General features: G+C 36.0%; 1 protein-coding gene across 1 annotated transcript in view; it reads left to right on the forward strand.

Moving 5' to 3' along the window:
• Positions 1-2,567: 2,567 nt before the first annotated feature.
• Positions 2,568-25,325, forward strand: part of LOC121379797 — a 144,885-nt gene continuing 122,127 nt past the window's right edge. The window contains exons 1-11 of the mRNA XM_041508449.1: positions 2,568-2,689; positions 12,198-12,291; positions 13,716-13,842; positions 15,586-15,728; positions 16,648-16,778; positions 17,906-18,103; positions 19,746-19,960; positions 20,862-21,158; positions 22,633-22,766; positions 23,440-23,573; positions 24,736-24,915. Of these exons, the coding sequence (XP_041364383.1) occupies positions 2,624-2,689; positions 12,198-12,291; positions 13,716-13,842; positions 15,586-15,728; positions 16,648-16,778; positions 17,906-18,103; positions 19,746-19,960; positions 20,862-21,158; positions 22,633-22,766; positions 23,440-23,573; positions 24,736-24,915 (1,719 nt within the window). The 5' untranslated portion in view covers positions 2,568-2,623. The remainder of the gene's footprint in view (positions 2,690-12,197; positions 12,292-13,715; positions 13,843-15,585; positions 15,729-16,647; positions 16,779-17,905; positions 18,104-19,745; positions 19,961-20,861; positions 21,159-22,632; positions 22,767-23,439; positions 23,574-24,735; positions 24,916-25,325) is intronic.

Below are 25,325 nucleotides of genomic sequence, written 5' to 3' on the forward strand. Positions count from 1 at the left end.
TACAGTGGTTTTCAAAACATAATAATTTTATACTTATAGAAGCAACTTCTTCTTCTTCTTCTTCTTTCCAGCCTCGCTATGACTTTCGTCAACGTAGCTTTTCTAATACTGATTTGTCCGGCGTCCGTCCGTCTGTCAAATTTTCTTCGACTAGAGTTTTGATTGGATAGTTCTGAAACTTGGTACTATGAGTTCCTGGGGAAGTCTTCACAAACATATAGAGAAATGTTCAGGAAATTTGAAATTTCTAAATTTTTATTCCATGTTTAAATTTTTTTTTTTTAAATTGAAAGTCTAAACTTCGCCCAGAGTTTTGATGGATAGTTATGAAATTTGGTACTATGATTTTCTGGGACAGCCTTCACAAACATTTAGAGATATATTTTGGAAATATAAATTTAACATTGAAACTTTAAAAGTCTGTCTTCTAGAGTTTTGATTGGATGTTGTGAAAGTTAGTATAAGTTTCCCAGGGGTAGTCTTCATAAATTAATAGCGATATATTCCGAAAAAAATTCAATTTTAAAATTTTAATTTTAATTTTAAAAACATATCTTCTTCTAGAATTTTAAGCAAATAGTTCTGAAACTTTGTACTTTGTATACATGCACACACGCTCGCGCGCACACACACACACACGCATGCACGTACGCACGCACGCACGCATACACACGCACACACACTCAGACCAACTGACACCTTTTTTTAAAAAGATATTGCTGTATTTGTTGTGCCAGTCAACTTATTTTTTTTTAATTATATATATATCTAGATATATATATATATATATATATATAAATATAAATATATCTAGATATATCTAGATATATATATATATATATATATATATATATATATATATATATATATATATATATATATATATATATATATATTATATATAAATTGAATAAATGTTTTTAAAATTCTCCATTGTTGTTATGTTCCTAAAAAAAGCATCAAAAATAATTATTAGCGTTGTTCTTTTGTTTTATGCTAATGGCATATGTCAAAAGATTTTTTCTCATACTGATTTATCGAAGACATAACTTTTTCTAGAATTTTGATTGGATAATTTTCAAACTCGGTACAAACATTCAGTACAGTACTGTCTATAAATGTACACATTTCTAAATGCATGAATTTCCCTTTAATTAAATAAAACTTTAAAATTAAACCCTAACGTTATTTTTATTATTATTTTTTTTTTTTATTCGATATTAATTTTCTGAAATGTAGAACAGTTACTCTGAGGCGGTTTCCACCAACTAATGAAATTTCTTTAAAACATGTATATAATTTTTCTTTCTTTCGCAAGCTACACCAATAGTTAAGTCTGTAAAATGAAATGAACCGTCTTTTCCAGTTCTCCCCTGTCACCACAGAGTGTATATATATTATATAAGTGAATAAAACTGTAGCTTAACACTGACATTTTCTCTTTTCTAGACTTTTCATTCATTCGTTCTGAAAGAAAGAAAGAAATGTTTTATTTAATGACCCACTCAACACATTTTCGTTCTGAAAGAAGTTATCGCCATCGGTTATCAATCTCCAAAAACTAAGATAGCTAATTTCATAAAATTTATTATAGTAAAAAGTTATTTTGCAAATCTCAAAATATGTTTCATACTGTTTTAATTCGATAATTCTTAAACTTAAAGCTGGTCTTTACAATTTAATGAATTATCTGTCAGGACATACGACGGCCTTTGATATACCAGCTGTAGGACAAGGATTGTGTTTGGAACCGGAACCCCCCCCCCCCCCCCCCCCCCCCCCCCCCCCCCGATTTTTAGTTTGTTTTGTTTAACAACACCACTAGAGCATATTAAGAAATATCAGAACATAATTTCAGAAATATCGCATTCATTTGATTATACCACACTGTATAAATTGATGTTAAAGTTTGTTTTGTTTATTGACACCACTAGAGCACATTGCTTTATTAATCATCAGCTATTGGATGTCAAACATTTGGTAATTGTGACGTACAGTCTTAGAGAGAAAACCGCTGCATTTGTTTCATTATTAGCAAGGGATCTTTTATATGCATCATCCCAGACAGGATATCACATACCACGGCATTTGATATACCAGTCGTGGTGAGTTACAGGATAAGTCCACTGAGACGGTTCGATCTTCCGACACCAAGTACCTCAGCCAAGCACTCTACCGACTGACCTAGATCCAGCCTACACAAACATTAGAATGCCGAGAAACACCAAGCGCATGTCCAGGATTTTATGCAGGGGGTGGGTGTGGGGTGGTTTTAGTTTCTAAGAGGTAGGGTCGAAACATACTGCCCCGGAAAATACATTTAAAAAAGAGAGAGAAATTTTGTGAGTTATAATTTTATTATATATTAATTTTAATTTGTTTTACGATCCCTCTCCAAACCTCCCCCAAATTGCCCTTGGCATTCCGCCTCATGTCATTGGGGCCCCCCTAAATGGATTTTCTGGATCCGGCACTGATAGCCGATGTATTTTTCGTGCTGGGGTGTCGTTAACCATTCATTCATTCATTCATTCATTCTTTTAAATTAATACTTATTTTTATATTTCAGGTGAAGCGAGTAACCCGTTAAGGAAATACAGTTCGGGTGAGGAGCAGCTAAAAAATGGGGTTGCTAGGGCAACTCGGTTTGCTGTTTAAGAAAAACTTTATACTCAGGAAACGACACCCGGTGAGTATATTCAGTACATGTACCCACTAATATATAAACTGATGACAACTACAATATTATACGTGCATAGACAAAATAAAATAAAACAACCCAAAAGAACAACACACACCCCAAAAAACAAACAAAAAACCCACCAAAACACCCCACCCAACCTAGAAGTAAAGAGTTAAAGTTTGTTCTGTTTAAAACCACAAAAGCACAATAGTCATCGGCTATAGGATGTCAAACATTTGGTAATTTCGATATATAGTCATAGAGAAGAAACCCGCTACATTTTATAATTACTAGAAAGGGATATTTTTTGTGCACCATCCCACAGACAGCACAGCACATGCCACGTACTTTGATATGCCAGTCGTGGTGCACTGGCTGGAAAGAGAAATAGACCAATGGGCCCACCGACGGGGATCGATCCCAAACCGACCGCGCATCGATCCCAAACCGACCGCGCATCAAGCGAGCGCTGTACCACTGGGCTACGAAATCTATTGTATAAGTGGCGGGACGTAGCCCCGTGGTAAATCGTTCGCTTGATGCGCGGTCGGTCTGGGATCGATCCGTCGGTGGGCCCATTAGACTATTTCTCGCTCCAGCCAGTGCACCACGACTGGCATATCAAAGGCCGTGGTATGTGTTATCCTGTCTGTGGGATGGTGCATATAAAAGATCCCTTGCTGCTAATCGAAAAGAGTAGCCCTTGAAGTGACGACAGCGGGTTTCCTCTCTCAATATCTGTGTTGTCCTTAACCATATATCTGACGCCATATAACCGTAAATAAAATGTGTTGAGTGCGTCTTTAAATAAAACATTTCCTTCCATCCTATTGTATAATTAGCATTTATTGTTTTAAAATTGACATCCAACAGCCGATTATTAATTAATCAATGCGCTCTAGTGGTGTCGTTAAACAAAACAAACTTTACCTCGTTTTCTTACACACCCGTTGGTGAGAACACCACGCGTTATTTTTGATAACACATGGTTGTTTACACATCTACGTGTGTTAACAGTTTCAAGACATACGACTTGCTGATCCTAGTTGATGACCAAGTCACCACTGCCATACATCCAATGAAAAACTACACGATGGAAATCAATTACATTGTGACATATAGTTAACCTGACAATCATGGGTCTGTGACGCGTATGTTAGCTACAAGTGCAACGGCTGTAAATAACTTTTAGTCGAAAAAGATGTTAAAATTTGCTTAAAACCTGGTTTTTGAGGATATGTAAGAAATAGAATAATACATTCGTGTCCGTTAGATACCATTTATCTCACATCTCGTTGTTTGAAAACGTATAAAACTCGCTTTCGCTCGTAACATACCTTTTAAAACAACTCGTTGTGACATAAATGGTATCTAATGGCCACTCATGTATTATTATCTATATACACAACTCGTTGTGAGATAAATGGTATCTAACGGCCATTCATGTAGTATTTTCTATATAAACAACTCGTTGTGAGATAAATGGTAACTAACGGCCACTCGTGTAGTATTCGCTATATAAACAACTCGTGAGATAAATGGTAACTAATGGCCACTCGTGTATTATTCGCTATATAAACAACTCGTTGTGAAAGAAATGGTATCTAACGGTCACTCGTGTATTATTCGCTATATAAACAACTCGTTGTGAGATAAATGGTATCTAACGGCCACTCGTGTATTATTCTCTATATAAACTCGTTGTGAGATCAATGGTATCTAACGGCCACTCGTGTATTATTCTCTATATAAACAACTCGTTGTGAGATCAATGGTATCTAACGGCCACTCGTGTATTATTCTCTATATAAACAACTCGTTGTGAGATCAATGGTATCTAACGGCCACTCGTGTATTATTCTCTATATAAACAACTCGTTGTGAGATAAATGGTATCTAACGGCCACTCGTGTATTATTCTCTATATAAACAGATTAAAAGAATCCTTCATATGTGTCCTACATGGATACATAATGGAGGATTATTTTTCTCCAATCCAGTAGATGAAAAACAAGCATTTTGGGAAAAAGTGAAAAACCTACATGTTGTATTGTTTATCTTACAATAAAATAATCATAACCATTGAAAGGACCGTACCCAGAAATGGTTTGTACTAAAAGTATAAACCGAAAATGATAATATAATTTCATTATGACAGCAGCTTTCCTTGTTTTTAAGAAATATAAAAAAAGCATTTCTCGCGTTATTTTGCCGTCACCCAAGATGGGAGAAAAATGGTATCTAACGGCCACTCCTGTATTATTCTCTATTTAAAGACTGGGCTTTTTTTTGTAGTTACCGTCTTGCTCATTCTTCCGCATTACGACAAATAAAAACTGATGTTGTGCAACACCGACCATTCTAGAATCTAACTGACGCGTTTGTTTGTGTCGGAGTTACGGAGTGCGAATCACAAAATACAAAACAAATGTACCATAAATAGAGGCGGATCTAGGGGGTGGGGCAGGGGCCCGCCCACCTAACTTTTGCGACAGTTATAATTTTATTATATATTAATTTTCATCCCCCACCAAATCTCCCCCAAAGTTCCCATGGCATTCCGCCTCATGTCATTGGGTTCCCACTCCTAAACGGATTGTCTGGATCCGCCACTGATAAACTGCCGTGAGAAACAATAATTCGCCAACTCTCGGCTTTGTCATATTCACCGTACCTAAAATAAACACGTGGCGGAGGGGGGGGGGGGGGGGGGGGGGTAGGTATGGGGCCCACCGAAGGTGATCGATCCCAGACCGACCGCGCATCAAGCAAGCGCTTTACTACTGGGCTAAATCCCAGTCCTGTCGTGCAACAACAGCTGTAGATGTAATGTAGGTTTCATTCCTTCGCATACCACAAATAAGTAAGATTGTGCAATACTGAGCATCCTGGTTTAAAAATAAAATATCAGGTTAATGACGTAAGTTAACGGCTTAATCCTGTTAAATACGATAGAAAAAAAAGAAAAGAAATAATGTAAAAACAAATGTTTATTTTACGACGTACTTTCACATTTTAATTAATTTTAATTTTAATGACATCGGGCATAGGGGGGTTAAGGACCACAAAGATAATCAGAGAGGAAACCCGTTGCCGCCACTCCATGAGCTACACTTCTGGGTCAGCAGCAAAGGATATTTTATATGCACCGTCTCACAGGCAAGATAGTACATACCACCGCCTTTGATATACCAGCTGTAAAGCACTGGCTGAAACGAGAAATATCCCAATGGGCCCACCGATGGGGATCGATCCTACGTTCTACTATGCTACGTTCTGCCGTGTCAAAGACGAATGAGGAATTCCGCGAGGCTTGTCCCCATTCTTTTATATTATTACTTTCACAGGATAACCAAGCCGATAGCCTACGTCTTATATATTTGTAAACCTGTTATTCTTTATTTATCCTGCAGTCTGTTTACGCAAAATAACTGTACTCTATAAACTCTGCGGTAAGATAAACAAAGCGCTTACTCGAGTATCCATTATGTTTATCTGTTTACGGCGATTCATATCACAATCAGACAGAATAATTCTTTGATACACCTGTTTACGTTTACTACGAGATACTCTATATTTGCCTTGTGAAAACTTAAAGGCATACAGTCAATCTCTTTTGCTATTTAGATGCAAATGTTGTGTACATACTTCATTTAGAAATCGTTAGTTGAAATATGAAAGGATTAAACCTAGAATTACGCTCAAATGAGCCTTATTATAAGGGGCGTGGCTCAGTGGTAAAGCGCTTGCCTGATCTAGGATCGATCCCCGTCAGTGGGCCAGTTGGGGTTTTTTTTTGTTCCAGCCAGTGCACCACTACTGGTATATCAAAGGTCAAAGGCCATGGTATGTGCTGTCTTGTCTGTGGGATCCCTTGCTACTAATGGAAACATGTAGCGGGTTTCCTCTCTAAAATTAGTCACTATATATGTCAGGATTACCAAATGTTTGACATCGAATAGCCAGTGATTTATAAGTCAGTGTGTTCTAGTGATGTCGTTAAACAAAACAAACTTTAACTCTGAAATAAAACTTGGTTTGCACTGAACGGTCAATAATTTCATGTCAGAGTATCTGTTACTTTTGTTTACAAATATATATATATATATATATATATATATAAAATATGTTTTATATATATATATATATATATATATATATATATATATATATATATATATATATATGTTTTACCTGAAAATAACTAGTGAAATAATTATTTATATATAGCTAGCTGACTGCATGTATTTATGTAAGTCACTCTCCACTATTGTTCCGCACTATTGTCTATTAATGTTGCCATAATCGTTATAATGCTGATAAGCTGCATTTCAAAATCATTTAGGGGCGAGGCGTAGCCCAGTGGTACAGTTGATGCGCGGTCGGTTTGGGATCGATTCCCGTCAGTGAGCCCATTGCGCTATTTCTCGCTCCAGCCAGTGCACCACGACTGGTACATCAAAGGCCGTGGTATGTGCTATATAAAAGATCCCTTGCTGCTAATCGAAAAGAGTAGCCCATGAAGTGGCGACAGCGGGTTTCTTCTCTCAATATATGTGTGGTCCTTAACCATATGTCTGACGCCATATAACCGTAAATAAAATGTGTTGAGTGCGTCGTTAAATAAAACATTTCCTTCCTTCCTTTAAAACCATTTGTTCAAACATATTTCAAGCAGAGATCAAAATAGAGATCAAAGGTGAACGTTTGTTTTTGTTTAACGACATCATTAGAGTTCATTGACTAATTAAAACAGCGCCTGCCTCTCTATCTCACTGTCTCTGTCTCTGTCTGTCTGTCTGTCTGTCTGTCTCTCTCTCTCTCTCTCTCTCTCTCTCTCTCTCTCTCTCTCTCTCTCTCTCTCTCTCTCTCTCTCTCTCTCTCTCTCTCTCTCTCTCTCTCTCTCTCTCTCTCTCTCTCTCTCTCTCTCTCTCTCTCTCTCTCTCTCTCTGGCACACACATGCACGAGCGCACGCACACAAAGACACAAGCACGCGCACACATATACACAGAGATAAAAGTAAATCCTTAAAGTGAAATACAAAAGTTAATTGATCCTTTCTCACAGAGAATTTGAACCGGCAATGAGACATGAGGTCAAGGGATTCATCCCCCCCACCCCACCCCCCCCCCCCCCCCCCCCCATAAATTAATGTCTTCACCGGATGATAGAAGTTTAGCTCATTCAGAAGCCGTCTTCAAAATGAACTAAATGCCACCAGGAGAGGACATTATGTTGACCTATATTTTGGTAAAGAATACAAAGGTAAGGTCTACGTAATGTCCTCGCTGGACGATGACGCTATGCAGCTCATTCTGAAGCCGGTATATATTACAAATATCTTTTTTAAATGCAGTTTATTATGTAGAAAAAACTAACAAGAATGGCTTTAGTTTATGCAAGGTCATGCAATATTCTCAGTATTATGATAAAAAAGAACAAGATTTTAATAAAAAGATTCTACCCACACGACATGTCACGTAGTAAGCGATTGGGAACACGAGTAATTGAATCACGTGGAATGGCGTTTACAGTTACTCTTAGAAATGTCAACACAGCCAACTTGAGAATAAGTCGATCCTTTCATAAATGTTTACTCTGGATCGTGAGATAGTAAGTTTTACATAAAATACGGTTCACGCACACCTATATAAGAAACGTACGTATATATAGAGGTGAGAGCGAAGAAGTGACATTTACATAGACATGAATGACATAGATAGCTGTACAGACAGACAGAAAGGAGACACCAGGCCCATAGGAACATGGTGAGGACGAGGGGGCACACTATCTAGTGGAGGAGGACACATTCTGTAGTGGGATGCATAAGCCAAATTTTAACATTTATTATATAGAGTAAGACAAGAAACGTACATGGCCTAACCACGACGCCACCGAGGCCGGTCACACTAGATTTAGAGTAGATAACAGGGGGAACATTTCAAATGGTGATACTTGCAGAAAACTTTGCACTGATCAATAATCTTACTGTGTCATTCGGGGCGGGATTTAGCTCAGTCGGTTGATCGCTCGCTTGAGGTGCTTGCATCACATGATCGAACCACCTCCGTCGATCCATTCAACTGATTGGGTTTTTTTCTCGTTCCAACCAGTGCACCACAACTGATCAAAGGCTGTGATGTGTGCTTTCCTGTCTGTGGGAAAGTGCATATAAAAGATCCCTTGCTGCATTAAGAAAATGTAGTTCCTAGGGGCCTGATTATAAATAATGTAAATTGATTGAAGTCCCACGGGGTTTCCTCTATTGACTATTTGTCAGAATTACCAAATGTTTGACATCCAATAGCCGATGATTAATATATCAATGTGCTCTAGTGGTGTCGTTAAACAAAACAAATTTTACTGGGTCGTTCTTCAAATCTAATCAACGAGCCATTTGAAATTCCAATATCTCGGCTAGTTTTCGAAATGGCCTCCATAGTGTGTCCCTCATATCTAGTGACATGAAAATTAATAGAATTATCTGATGTAAGTTATATTTAAGAACATGCTGAACCTAATTCTGATATAATTTTAAAGTACTATCAGAATTCATCTTTTTCAAAATGGCCGTCATGTTTTCAACTGAACAATTACCAGCTGGCAGAACTGTGAAGATAAAGGAAAGGAAAGAAGGAAGAAAATGTTTTGGGTTTTTTAACGACATACTCAACACATTTTATTTACGGTTATATGACATCAGACATATAGTTAAGGATCACACAGATATTGAGAGAGGAAACCTGCTGTCACCACTTCATGGGCTATCTCTTTTCGATTAGCAGCAAGCGATCTTTTATATGCATCATCCCACAGACAGGGTAGTACATACCACTGGGCTATGTCCTGCCCCCTTTGTGAAGATAAAGAGTAGGTGTAAGCAAATTACTCTTCCTTATCACAGACATCAATAAAGAGGGAGTCCTGCATATTATTATATTGTCGTTTCAAACGAAAAATTCACTTGAGCGTCGACCCCCGAACCCTTACCTGCTGTACAAGTATTTAATTTGAATGTATTTATTGACAAATAAAACACCTTAACGACCACCCCGGTTCTAAGACCAGGGCCAGGATTTTTTTTTGGGGGGGGGGGGGGGGCAACTGAGTAGTTAATAGTCTAAAAAAACCTTAAACGGTTAAGTAGAGGAGGAACGGGTTAGTTGAGCCAATGTTTACTCTAACAACTCCTGTGCTAAAAGATGTCTAGAAAATTAAACTTAGCCTTAATAGTTAAAAATAACTCCAATGTCAGAAAATTAAAAATTAGCCTAATAGTTAAAAAAACTTATAAGACACATACTGTTGGTGGTGGGTTTTTGGGTTTTTTTTGTGTTTTGGTTTTTTTTTTTTTTTGTAACCTAAAAGCCAGTAACGTTTGTTTTCTATATTTGGAAATATGGATTTTTCTTTTCTTCTTTTCTCTCTGTCTATCTGTTTAATTTCTCTTTTATTATATATTTAGTCTGTCATTAATTTGTGCTCCAAATTTGACTGTTTCAATTAACTAGTAATTTTATTGCATGCACTTTATATTTATGTATCTATTGTAAGATAATGATTTCAGGGCCCCAACCCTGACATTATCAATATATAAATATCTGGGGCAATAAATATATTAAAAAAACACACACAAAAAAACTAACAAAAAACACACAACAACAACAACAACAACAACAACTCCTGTGCTTGAATTAAGATATGCTAGGTGATGGTTTATAGTCTAATGTTTGCAGTATACAGGTGTGCACACATTCTAGTCAAGTTATCTTAAGTTAGTCGTGTCCCTGCATAACAGTGGCTTATCAAACATTTTATAAAAAATGGCTCAAATAACCCACCTTCTGGGGTAAGATGTGCCAGGTTACGGGGCAAGTTGATCAATATACTGTACTTTACTTGAAGATTGTTTTATTCGAATGCAAACAAATTAAAACATAATAAACATCGTAATTTGAAACTCCTAACATATTAAGCACATAGGAATGTCTGATAAACATATTGTAAGACTGAAAACATTCATTTTGAATATGTCTCTCTATAATAGCCTACTACGAGAGATTTCTCGAGAACATATCTCACAAATAATAATATACTTTCATGACTATATAACATACCATCAATCACATTAAATCATAGAATAAAGTCAATAAGAACGCATTAACATTTGAGAACTAACTTCAAATCCCGTCTCAAACACGAATTACTTGAAAGTTCTATCTTGACACGTTATTCAGTATCTCAAGATCACACATGAAGATTGTTTTATTCTAACGCAAACAAATTCAAACATAATAAACATCGTAATTTTAAAATCCAAACATATTAAGCATATAGGAATGTCTGATAAACATATTGTAAGACTGAAAACATTCATTTTGAATATGGAAAAATCATACTGGAAAAAAAGACAATAGGGGTAAGTTGATCATGTTTAGAAAACACAATGGGGTAAGTTGTTCCATGGATCAACATACCCCAATCAGACTGGCACAACTTGGCCCCTACTGGCTATTTTAATATTTTAATCCATGCTGTTAAAATGGTTGCACAAAGATAACCCAGACTGTTCATGGAAATACACAGTAAAACAATGTTTTAATCACAAGTTAGGGAACATGCAAAATATTTATGATTCTTCTGATATAAATCAATATATCTTGAGTGATGAATCTTACTTTCTCCTGTGTTAAAATGTGTTTTTCAAGGCAAAATGTACACAAGTGTGCCTGATGCCTGACCATTACATCTTGGAGGCACAGGGTCATGACCTCTCCAAATATGGTGCCAAATGCCACATGTCTCTATTCAGAAACCAATGGGAAGGGGTGGGTCAACTAACCCAGTGGCTCAACTAACCTATCCCTCCCCTAAGAAGAGAATTTTTTTTTAAGTTTCTATAATGCTTTCCTTGTAAATAACTTTTAGTCAGAAAAGATGTTAAAATTTGCTTAAAACCTGGGTTTTGAGGATATGTAAGAAATAGAATAATACATTCGTGTCCATTAGATACCATTTATCTCACAACTCGTTGTTTAAAAACGTATCAAACTTGCTTTCCCTCGTTAGATACATTTTGTAAAATAAATGGTATCTAACAGCCATTCATGTATTATTCTCTATATCCAAATGTTATGGTCAGAGTACATGGGCTGTGTTGCATTCTAAAAGACCTTGATCTTGCCAAGGTAATCACATATTCATAACTGGGGTTAGACCGAAGTTACATTTCATAATATTTTATTCTTTGTGATTTTTCCTGTATAAACCAGTGCTCCACGACTTATATATTAAAGGTACTTGTATGTGCTGTCCTGTCTTTGGGGAAGTGCTGCTAATGGAAAAAAAAAATTTCCTCAGAATTTCCAAATGTTTGACATTCAGTAGCCGATGATAATTAAATAAATGTGCTCTAGTGGTGTCATTAAAACAAACTTTTTAACTTTAAGTTTCAAATATTTTCTGAGATGTATTTATTCTATGTTTATTTTTATATACTATCTTTATTTTCAGGGAGTGATTGTTCTAGAAGTACTTTGGCCTGTATTGGTGGTAGCTTTGATAGCCATTGTACGTTTGGGGATTCTACCATCACTATACACCACATGTGAGTACACAATTGAAATGACTACATTTCATTTCAACTTATTTTCGTGCTTAGGTTCAAGCACACTGTCCTGGGCACACACTTCAGCTATCTGGGCTGTCTGTCCAGGACAGTGCATGGTTAGTAGTGGTTAGTGGTTAGTGAGAGAGAAGAGGGTGTAGTGGCCTTACACCTACCTACTGAGCCCTTAAGAACTCGCTCTGGGTTGGAGCTGGCTGTGGAGCCTGTAGTCTGATGGTTTAACCACTGAGCCACTGAGGCCAGTAATGACCACACATCAAAGAGAAAAGTATGTATAGCTGTGCCAGTATATGCCATCCAACCTGTTAAGCAGCCATCAAAGGGAGCTGCTGGGCATCAAAAGAAGTCATGTTAAGATAGATCGATGTCTGCTTAAAGAAACAGTCCTGAGTTTACAACCATTGTAAAATGTTTCCAACCAATAGAGCCTTTTCGATGATGTAACATACAAATTAAATACATTTTCTTATTTAAAATATCAGTGCCTGTATTTACAAGGTGTTTGTTGTTTGTTGCTTGTAGTAGCCCAAACCGAATTTTACATCCCAATAATTTTGTAGTACAGAAAAATAAATATCACAAATTAAAGTAAAAACTGACTGCTACATACATTAGTGTATGACTGCAAACACATTCGATATGCAGACACTGGTATTCTAAACAAGAAAATGTATTTAGTATGAAATGGTAGTCGCCAACAAGGCTCTGTTATCGCAAACATCTTACAATGGCTGCAAACTCAAGACAGTCCCTTTAATACAGGTTACAGGTTTACAGGATGGAACAGCCACCTGTAGAAAACAAACAGTTTTACCTTGTACTGCATTATCAATTACTGCTATAGCAATGCAGCTACAGTTGTTTTAGCATTTTGTCTTCACCCCGTATTTTAAAAATGAGATTAATCTATAATTTCATGGCAATTTGTTAAGAAAACCTTTTTACTTATATAGACATTTTTAGTAAAAAAAAATTTTTGTCTTGGTATGGGTTTAAAACTCAGTAGTATATGTTTTAATATAAGATTTATCATTATTAATTATATAGTTAATAATAATAATAAAAAAAAAAAAAAAAAAAAATAATAATAATAATAATAATAATAATAAAATTTGTTATTTTCAGAGGGTAAACACATTCAGTACAAGGTGACTGGTCTCCCATGAAGCCCTCTCTAATCTATACATGATATTATACATACATACATACATACATACATACATACATTCATACGAACAACATCGACATACATGTAATGCTATGCAATCGACTATCCTTTTACGAGGCACTTGTATCATGTAAAGTACCTTTTAGTCTGCTGGATGATTTAAGAAAAAGTTAACTGCACTCTCTGCCTAGAAAAATCCAGTGTCCACCCCTGCAAATACTGTTTGTTATTGCAGGTCACTACCAGGCCCGTGCTATGCCCAGCGCTGGCATTACACCATTTCTTCAGACATTCGTGTGTAACATGGACAACGAATGTCATGACGAGGAGTCTCTCAAACTAGCCCAGGAAACTACGTACAGGTCAGTGTAGTGAGCTGTTTCACTGTCTATAATCAGTGTTTCTGGGAAAATGTATAATCAATGTTTGTGTGGAAAATGTATAATCAGTGTTTCTGGGAAAATGTATAATCAGTGTTTCTGGGAAAATGTATAATCAGTGTTTCTGGGGGAAATGTATAATCAGTGTTTCTGGGAAAATGTATAATCAGTTTTTCTGGGAAAATGTATAATCAGTGTTTCTGGGAAAATGTATAATCAGTGTTTCTGAAAAATGTATAATCAGTGTTTCTGGGAAAATGTATAATCAATGTTTCTGGAAAAATGTATAATCAGTGTTTCTGGGAAAAAATATCTGTTTCTATAATCATGTTTCGGGAAATTTTTGTAATCAGTGTTTCTATAATCAGTGTTTCTGGGAAAATGTAACATCAGTGTTTCTATGATCAGTGCTTCTGGAAAAATGTATTACAAGTTTTTCTGGAAAAAAATTAGTGCTTCTGGAAAATTGTATAATGAGTGTTTCTGTAAACATTGTTTTTGGAAAAAATTATAATCAATGTTTCAATAATCTGTGTTTCTGGAAAACATTATAATTATATTTTTGTATTTTTAAAACCCGCCTGCATATGAATCCAGATACAGACTCAGTGGTTGTGAAAGCCAACATTATTTTGATGATGACCAATTTCCAAAAGTTGTATTTTTTTCTTTTCTCTTTTTTAAAAAGATTATTTTCTTGTCATCTACAGAAGCTCTATTTACATTTTTAAAATGTTGCAGTCACATGGAGGAATGGACAGTGTACTTACAAATCAATTATAAATGAAAGCCATTAATTAATTCACAGCTTTTTTTCTGCATTTTAGAGAATTTGTATGTGTGATTTTATGAGATCAAATGCCCAATAAATATTACATTGATGAAAACAAGAAAGTGCTCTAATACACTTAAGGTCAAACACACCAATCTTAACACACACCCCAGATATGTGGATTGTCTGTTTAAAACATGGGTTAGTTGTTTGTGGGTAGAGAGAGAGGGAGGGAGGGAGGGAGGGAGGGAGAGAGGGAGAGAGGGAGAGAGAGAGAGAGAGAGAGAGAGAGAGAGAGAGAGAGAGAGAGAGAGAGAGAGAGAGAGAGCTTGGTAATGGGATCTAAGGGCTGTTTTCCATATGTGGGTTTTTTTTCTTAGTATGGGTGCGGTTATTAAAACCCCACTGTGCATATTTAAACGTTGCTATTGATAATTATAGAATCCATACTTTAATGTGTTTATTGCTTTCCACACCATGCCTGTAGTCAGTTTTCTCTAAAACTAAATGTCAGAATTACCCAAAGTTTGACATGTAGTAACATGTGCTCATGAACCACCCCCACCCCCCACCCACCCAAAACAACTTTAACTCCAGTGACATGTGTTCTAGTGGTTTCATGAAAACACCTTTAACTCCAGTGACATGTGTTCTAGTCCAGTTTCATGAAAAGTGGTTTCATGAAAACACCTTTAACTCCAGTGACATGTGCTCTAGTGGTTTCATGAAAACACCTTTAACTCCAGTGACATGTGCTCTAGTGGTTTCATGAAAACACCTTTAACTCCAGTGACATGTGCTCTAGTGGTTTCATGAAAACACCTTTAACTCCAGTGACATGTGCTCTAGTGGTTTCATGAAACACCTTTAACTCCAGTGACATGTGCTCTAGTGGTTTCATGAAAACACCTTTAACTTTAGAAAAGACTGATTATGTTTGTTTTCTATTTCAGTGTATCGGCACTGGTTCAGGACCTATCCCCACATCTAGGAGCACCAGCTACAGTAGAAGCTCTCAAAGTCATGAGCACAGGGGTCAAAATCATGGACAAACTGAAAGAAATAGCAGATGATGAAGAACTTGTAACTGGTTTAGGTAAAAACTATTTTTTTTAAATTAGCAAATCTATGCCTTAGGTGAGCTGTTAAATATGCTATCATACTTTTTTTAAAGTTTTTATTACTTGAAATTCAAACTTAGATTTTTTGAAGTAGCATGGAATGTTTTAAAAACTAAAGAAAACTAATATCCCTATCTCTGCATATACATTCTCTGTGACCAGTGGGTTTCCACAATGATAGAGAACCTCAAACCACTAAATTTAATCATTTTTATTTTGTTGTGACGTGTTTGGATTTACCAGTTTGACACCCATGAATAGCCGAGGTGTTAGGGTGTCCAGGGATTCTAGAATTTTTATAAAATCCATTAGCCATGGATCAGTGGTTTTTAAAATTTACTAGCCACAATCAAAAATTCACTAGCCCTACTTTACTTTAAGTTAATACAATTTTACTAAATATTAGTAATAATATGATATGTCACCTAAAGAGGGAGATAGAGCTTAAACACACTAACATTGGGGAGTGGGGTGGGGGCAGGATATTCAAATTTACAAAATGGAGTTAACTGCAACATTTCACCAAAACATTTCACTAGCCGTCAAGCATGGCAATAGTAATTATTTACTAGCCCAACACTCAATATCACTAGCCATGGGATTGGGGCTACCATAATCTAGAAGCCCTGGTGTCATTAAACATCTATTCTATTTTGTTGCAATTTTTGTTGTTGTCTTCACTTCAGAAATGCATAGTCATTTGCTTTCTGCAAAAACTTAAATATTTTAATTTTAATTTTAATTTTTATATAAACTGTTTTGAAATACATTTAAATCAAAACATTAATTTTGTGCACAGATTGCATTTTTTACTGATTATATATAATTAATTTACTGATTTTCTGAAAATCTATTGTAAACAGAAATTATTATGTAGTAACCTTTTGTTTTCAGGTGATGCCTTGAAAGTGCGAACATTCTTCCATGATCCTAAGTTTGTGAAAAAAGTTTTAACTGAAGAGTTTAAATTGATGACAAGCGAACAAGCTGATGCATTTTTAGATGCGACATTCAACATTACATATGTAAGTTTATTTTAAATATAACTGTTAGTATATTTTGAAAATATCTCACATATTTTGTATCCTTTAATAAACATAAAATCCTCATGTGGCAACTCATCATATTGCAATGCGTAATTATATATTACAAGCATGGATTTAGTGTAGTCCATACAACACTGCCTGATGTACCAGATACGGATCCAGGATGTTTTAATAGAGGGGGCCCAAAAGCCGTTCTTGTTTTTGCAAATAGAATTTAAAGGTCCTTGACAAATGGTCAGGATAAGTTTGCATTTTTGGTTTATTCTGTAATATATATTGTTTGACCAAAAATAGGGGGGCCATGGACCCTTGGGCCCCACCTGAATCTGTGCCTGTGGGCTTGGGTCATAGGATCAAAACTCGTCTAACAAGTGTAGCATTATTGGTAAATCAAAGGCTGTGGTATGTGGTGTCCTATCTATGGGAAATGCATATAAAAGATCTGTTGTTACTAATGGTTTTCTCTGATGATAGTGTGTTAGAATTACCAAATGTTTGACATCCAATAGTGAAACAAAACAAATTTTAACTTTAATTTTGTCTAAGAATTGTTTCTCTTTTTTTTAAGTTAAATTTATTTATGTATAACAGTCACAAATTGTATAAACATGCATAGTATAGTGCATAGTATAGTAAAAATATTTTATACTAAATTTGTGATTGTGTAACCAGGGTATATAAATAAATTCAATTTGTTTTGAAACAATTCTTATAATTCTTATAATTACAAACAACACAACTTATTTAATTAAAAATACACATAAATCAGTTTCTATGTAATGATGTCCCATTTGTTATAATAACATAATTTTTATTTTATTTTAGGTTTATTGAATGTTAACTTAAAACATTTTGGTGATATTATCCAATCAGAATAGAATAAATTGTACCACAACAAAATATTTATAATTATATTGTGTTATATTTTGAAACAAGCTGTTTGCAAAGTAAGTCCTAATATTTATAAAGACAAAAACATATATGAATAGTGTTTTTATGACATTTTGTTTTATTTAAATCTTAGTCATCATATGAAAATCTTTGATTATTTGGAGTCACATTGGCAACCCTGACTTAATCAAATCTACTCATTATATTTGTTTTAGGTGTTCGACTTGATGAAGTATCCAAACTTCAAAGAGGTTGTTTGTGACCCCCAAAAGCTTGGTTCATTTCTGCTGTTTCCGGAGAATGTCAACATTACAGCAATTTCAGAAAATCTTTGCAACATTCATCCTGACACGATCCCACCGCTGACAACATTTCTGCAAAAACAGATCGACATTGCAGAGATCATTCGAATCGTAAGTGTCTTCTTTCACCGTGTTGGGTTTGGTGGACTGATCATCACAATATTAGGGATGGCTTCGATATTAGTGCTTTAAAAAGTTGCCAGAAAATTAAAAACTAAGTTTTGGTTAATCTACAAATGTGTAACATATTTGGATAAAGTTGCAGTAGAGTGAAACCAGTGCTTCTAGATTATGGTAGCCCCACTCCCATGGCTAGTGATATTTAATGTTGGGCTATAACTACAATTGTCATGCCCAATGACTAGTGAAACTTTTTTAATCTAATGTTGTAGTTAAGTCTATTTTGTAAATATGAATATACTGACCCCACTCCAACCCCCAATGTTAGTGTTTTTAAGCTCTGTCTCCCTCTTTAGGTGATATATTTGATTATTACTATTATTTAGTAAAATTGTATTAATTTAAAGTAAAGTAGGGCTAGTGAATTTTTAATCGTGGCTAGTACATTTTAAAAATTACTGATCTCGTGGCTAGTGGATTTAAAAATTTTTCTAGATGCCCTGGTGAAACAAGAGTCTATGACACTGAAACAGGGAAATACTCTTAAAAATAGACTACATCTCGTCTCCATAGCCACTACTTCTCAGAGGTATATGCATGTTTTAAAAAAAAAATGAAAAATGCATTTTGTGGTATTGGAAGCACCAGGATGACCAAAAGCCTGTCAGCTGTATGGAACTGGATAATCTGAACAATACAATCTAAGTAATGTCTGATTCCAATTATCAAACAAACAGCTCTAGTAGTCAAAAACAGCTCTAGTAGTCAAAAACAGCTCTAGTAGTCAAAAATAAGCAATAGTGTTTAAAAAGTAGGGCTTGTAACTGTAGAGAAGGCCAGTGCACCACAACTGGTATATCAAAGGTCGTGGTATGTGCTATCCTGTCTATGGGATGGTGCATATAAAAGATCCCTTGCTACTAATGGAAAAATGTAGTGGGTTTCCTTTCTTAGACTATATGTCAAAATTAACAAAATATTTGACATCCAATAGCAGATGATTAATACATCAGTATGCTCTACTGGTATCATTAAACAAAACAAACTTGGCCTTACTGTAACAGGGTATCTGTGAATAAAAAACAAAAAAACTAAAACATTTACTCTAAAGAAGCTCAACGACTGCTAGATGGTAAGTCAGACAACTGTTGAAATTTGTAGTGGAAGCCAGAAATATCGTTAAAAAAAAGATTTAGCAAATTTTATTTGCAATGACATTTTAATCATCACCTGGTAGTTACATTGAAATAACTTGCCATATTTATCATCTTACCTGATATCTGTAGATTAAACCAGTTGTTACAGTAGTATTAACTAATCATTATTTTCCTTGATGGTTTTTTTTTCCGTAAAACGATAAAGCATTAAACATATTCAGTCGAACCTGTAAATAATGGCCACCCAAAGGACCTGTCAAAAATGGCCATTATGAACAGGTGGCTGTTATGTACAGGTGCCCATTAGACCAGTCCTGACTGTAATTATATTTACCTTTTTTGTGGAATGTGTTAACTTCCAATTAATGTGGCTTCCTTTTTTCTGGATGTCCCAGTGGCTGAACAGTTGATGTCCTGGACTGTGAAATGCCATGCCAACTGACACTTCGTGTTTTTAAATTTTCTGCTAATTCCAGATTGGCACATTTGAAAAATTGAAATCCCGTGGAAAAGATTACTCCCTGTCCCGTGGGCTCATGGATACAGCCGATATGTTAGACCTGATCTTCAAACAGCCGAGCATCTTGGAGGCCATCAACGGATTTTCAGAAATCAAAACACTCCCAGACTTTATCAGAAGAATTCCAGAGATGATTAAGACATTCAATTCTTCTTCATTTGATGTTGGATCGTATGTATTCTTAATATTCGACTATTATATATTCTTAATATTAGACTTATGTATTCTTAATATTCAACTCTTATGTAATGTATTCTTAATATTCAACTCTTATGTAATGTATTCTTAATATTCAACTCTTATGTAATGTATTCTTAATATTCAACTCTTATGTATTCTTAATATTCAACTCTTATGTATTCTTAATATTCAACTTTATGTAATGTATTCTTAATATTCAACTCTTATGTAATGTATTCTTAATATTCAACTCTTATGTATTCTTAATATTCAACTCTTATGTATTCTTAATATTCAACTCTTATGTATTCTTGACATTGGATCATATGTATTGTTACTATTGGACCGAATCTACTCATTCAATTTAATGTATTCTTGATATTGGACAGTATGTATTCTTATTTTGGACCGTATGTATTGATATTGTATTGTATGTATCTGTTGTATTGTACTCTACAATGTATACATTATTGATATTGTACTACATTATTTCTTTATATTGGACAATTTATTTGTATTTTTAATATTGAACCACATGTATTCTTAATATTAGACCATAAAATGATATTCTTGATAATGGAGCATATCTTCTTTTTTGTTGCTAAACAAATATTCCTTTCCTTTCTTTAATACAGTGATACTCCTCAAACCAGGTAAAAAGTCAGGTTTTAAGAGGTATCCAGTTTACAGAGGTTCTTTTCTGCACAGATATTTAGAAAGAGACCATGAAAAACGTCCGGTTTTGAGGGAATTCCGGTTTTGAGAGGTTTCATCGTATTTACTTTTATGTTGTTGCCAAAGTCTGACTCAGATGTAGAAAAAATTGGTGAGTCGGCCTGGGACTAGCTGTTGCCGCTGTTTGATTTACATCGAATCCTATCACTATTTTCAGCATAATAGAACTGATGAACTTCCTCGACCCGATCATTGAACAGGCCAAACCAAACGATACTCTGTGGTCAAGTATTAAGCTCGGCATCACCATCACGGGCGACTTGTCTGACATGCTCAGCGGGAAGTGGAACGGGAGTCTGAGTGAAATGCTGGACAAGGTGCAGGACTTCCTGTTTAATGTCGACCAGTCTCTGGGCAGCGTCACGGGTGACATGAAGCTCATCATAGAGGCACTCACTAATCTCGACTGGACAAGTCTATTCGGGCAGGCTGTGAACAAGACAATCAATGAAGAGTAGGTTATATACTTTTTAGTTTAATGACACCACGGAGCACATTGATTTTAGTCCATGGACCAGGCTATGAAATTTAATGAATTGGTAACACCTAGGCAGGCAAAGTCTTGTGGTGGGTTTTTTTAATAGCCCTATGCCTGTAGTTAATAAATTAGTATGATAGACTTTTGTAAGGAGTAGCTTTTTGGTGGATATCACCCCATAAACATAGTGAGGCGAGGACAAATTCTTGTACAGTGTTTTGGGGTAGAGATAACAAAATGTATCATAACTTTGCAACCAATGAACATACAATGTAGCCACACAAATTAGCACTCTGGACCATGGACTATTTGTGTTAATCATCGGTTATGGGATTGTTAAACATTTGGTAATTTTGACATATAGTCTTAGAGAGGAAACCCGCTACATTTTTCCATCAGTAGCAAGGGATCTTGTATTTGCACCATCCCACAGACAGGATAGCACATACCACAGCCTTTGACGTGGAGCACTGGCTAGAACAAGACTGTTTTGTCAATGTAGACCTTGCCGTTTAAAGGGAGCTATCACTCTAGCTCCTCACGAAGAATGATTTTTAGCTCCCAGAAGCATGGGAATTTATACCGGCCTCAGTGGCACAGTGGTTAAGCCATCGGACTACAGGCTGGTAGGTACAGGGTTCGCATCCCAGTACCGGCTCCAACCAAGAGTGAATTTTTAAGAGCTCAATGGGTAGGTGTAAGACCACTAAACCCTCTTTTCTTCCACTAATGACTAACCCACTAACAAGTAACTGAGGTGTGTGCCCAGGACAGTGTGCTTGAACTTTAATTGGATATAAGCACGGAAATAAGTTGAAATGAAATTAATGTGAATTTATGTAGTATCAGGATGGTAATATCTTAAATGGGTCCCCATAATCTGGTTCGGGGAGCAAATTAATCACTCTTAATTTTATTGATGGCAGGGTCTTGTTTATGTAGAAGATAAAAGCTAACTCCACTGAAGGGATTCGAACCAGGGACTCTCTTTCAAAGTCTGGTGCTGTGCCAACTGAGTTAATAGGGAATATGATTCTCTTGGTCAAGGCCGTAGCCAGGATGTTTTATTTGGGGGGGGGGGGGGGGGGGGGGGGGGGGGGGCAACTGAGTAGTTAATAGTCTAAAATTCTTAAACAGTTAAGAAGAGAATTTTCTTTTAATTTCTATGCTTTCCAGATTTTTCTGTTTACAAACTAAATATACAAGTCATTATATTCTGTAATGGATAACGGTGCTCTGTCATAGCATACATTTAGCATTTTGTTTTATTGAAGAAAAAAAAATTTTTTTTTTTTTTTAATTCAGTGTGTTCATATTTTAGCATAATTAAACAGAAATTATTGCTTTATCAAAAAAGGTTTGTATTGTTTAAAAACACCACTAGAACTCTTGCTTTATCAAAGACACTGTATTGTTATATAGCTACAGCTATACATTTACTGATTTTCAGAGTTACACTATCGAGTCTGAACAGTCTGCAGGTAACGCTAGAGAAACTCAGCTTTTGGAACATGACTGCCAGTGTGACGAGCGTCATTAACAAATTCCTGCAAATAGGAATCATAATGTTGGAGGAAACAGAAGGTTTGTCTTTTATTTATTTATTCATCCAATAGTGGAAGGAAATACATTTTTGGAACTCAACAAAATCTTTTCTTACTGGAGTTTTTTAAATGGCGAAGGACATCCAAATAAAAAGACTGTTCATGCCACAGTTAGCCAGTATTTATGAAGTTTTGGCTTTCTTGATATTGATATTCCTGAGGAAGAATGTATTTTTGTCTTATGATTTTTTATGATGAATGAATGAACGAACAGATGAACAAATTGATGAATGAATGAACCAATCAAAAAAATTATTATATTAATAAATGAATGAATGAAAGATTCGTAGTATGAAATTATTTTTATATTGGTGGAGATCAAATATCTGTAATTCTTTTATGTTTTTTTCTCTATGAATATGGGTAGATGAAATACATGATTTGTTATTGTTTGTTCTGTACATTTTATCCTTCTTATAAATACCAAATGCAGATGCAGATCTAGGGGTGAGCAAGGGCATAGGCCTCCTAAATTTTGCAACAGTTATAATTTTATTATATATTAATTTTCTTCTTTTTTTACGATCCCCCTCCAAACCTCCCCCAAAGTTCCCTTGGCATTCCGCCTCATTTCATTGGGGCCCCTCCTAAATGGATTTTCTGGATCCATCACTGACATGTCTAACATATTCTGGTGTGTGTTTGTTTTTCAGATCTCGAACGAGGGCTGACTGTTCTTGTCGGTGACCGTGATGAGTTGAGGAAGAGTCTGACCAAGTTGTTTGAAAGAGGACCAGACATCACCCTGGCTGTCCTCCGAGAATTCACAGACCCTCAGACAATCTCAGTATGTGAATTGACTCATTTTAATTTATTTATGTAGCAACACAATGATATGAGGCAGGTTTTATAGATTTTCTGGACTATGATGTCCTCAAGGGTACTTATATCCATATCAGAAGTATTTCATCTGGTACTCTGTCATATTTAAGCATTTTACCAATTATTTGTATGTTTTAAATGATTTTTTTTTCCAGTTGATGCCAATTGTTAATATCTGTTTTAAAAAAACAACACTTCATGCAGTTTACTATAACCATTTTACACCCACAAGTATTTTTGGGTTTGCATTTTTGTTACTGTGAAAACGATGTGTCTGCTTTATCATTTATAGTTTAGAGTTTATGTATTACTATCATCAAGTGCACAATGTATAAAAGTTGGTTTTCCTGTTTATCAAATGCCTAATTTATGAGAAGCCTTTGTTTCCCCTACTTAACCTGACCTCTAACCAATGGTATTTTCCCAATTACATTAGACTGTGATTTTAACATGTCACAACCTTGTCACAGAGATAGAATTATAAAATTCCAGATTACTTGAAAACTATTGCTAGGCTTGTGCTTATAAAACTTTAGAGTAGCCACAAATCTTTAATGATGTCATTCACATGCAATTTGTATGGCATTGCCATGACATTAAATAGCGTCTTGAGTCGAGACTCTAAATGTTTTATAAGCATGGGGCCAGACCTTATTCTTTGATGAAAAGCTCACAGTAAGGCACTAATTTCTTTTCTCCTTAACCTGACCTTTAACCAATGGCATTTTCCCCTATGTCAATAGATTGGTCCAGACATCCCAACACAGGCTCATAGGAATGACTTTGGGAGTGGGGGTGGGGGCACTGACGGATCGGGTACAAATTCTATATCAGATTTTGGTTACAATGGCAAACATTAACATGTAAAAAAAAAAAAGGCTCACAAGGGGTGGGGGGGCACGTGCCCCCTACTCCTGCCCCACCCCCCACCCACCCAGTTCCTACGGGCCTGCCACAGCCAGTGAAATAGCTTAAAAATGCCAATGAGTCCTCCACTTCCTGTTCTGGTCACAGAATAGCATTGACCTTCTGAGCAGAAGGTTTGGATTCTTTTTGTTAGTTATTTTCATCTCTTCTCTTCTTTGTTAGTGGTTTCGTCATACAAAAGTTTTGTTTTCTCTTTTCAGAAACTGTTCCAGTCATCATTTACTTTCCAGACTTTCTGTTTTGATGTTCTCGACAAACTGAACGCTACCATCTCGCAGACTGAGCTGACCAATCTCAAGAAGAACTTGTGTCATGGAAATGTTTCCACCATCATGCACAACTTTTTGCAGGGACTACGCGTAGAAAATGTCACAACCTTGGTATGTCTGAGGTTTCTGTGGATGTCCATTTTGTCGGAAACTAAACCAAGAATTGGATGGATGGATGGGTGGGTGGGTAGATGGATCGGTGGGTAGATGGATGGATGGATGCATGGTTGGGTGGATGGATGGATGGATTGGGTGGGTGGGTGGATGGATGGAGGGAGGGAGGGAGGGAGGGAGGGAGGGAGGGAGGGAGGGATGGAGGGAGGGATGGGTGGGTGGGTGGGTTGGGTTCGGGTGGATGGATGAATGGATGGGTGGGTTTGGGTGGGTTGGTGGATGGATGAATGGATAGATGGATGAATGGATGGGTGGGTTTGGGTGGGTTGGTGGATGGATGGATGGATAGATTGATGAATGGATGGGTGGGTTTGGGTGGGTTGGTGGATGGATGGATGGATGGATGG

This window comes from Gigantopelta aegis, chromosome 8 (assembly GCF_016097555.1).
Source record: "Gigantopelta aegis isolate Gae_Host chromosome 8, Gae_host_genome, whole genome shotgun sequence".
Lineage (NCBI taxonomy): Eukaryota > Metazoa > Mollusca > Gastropoda > Neomphalida > Peltospiridae > Gigantopelta > Gigantopelta aegis.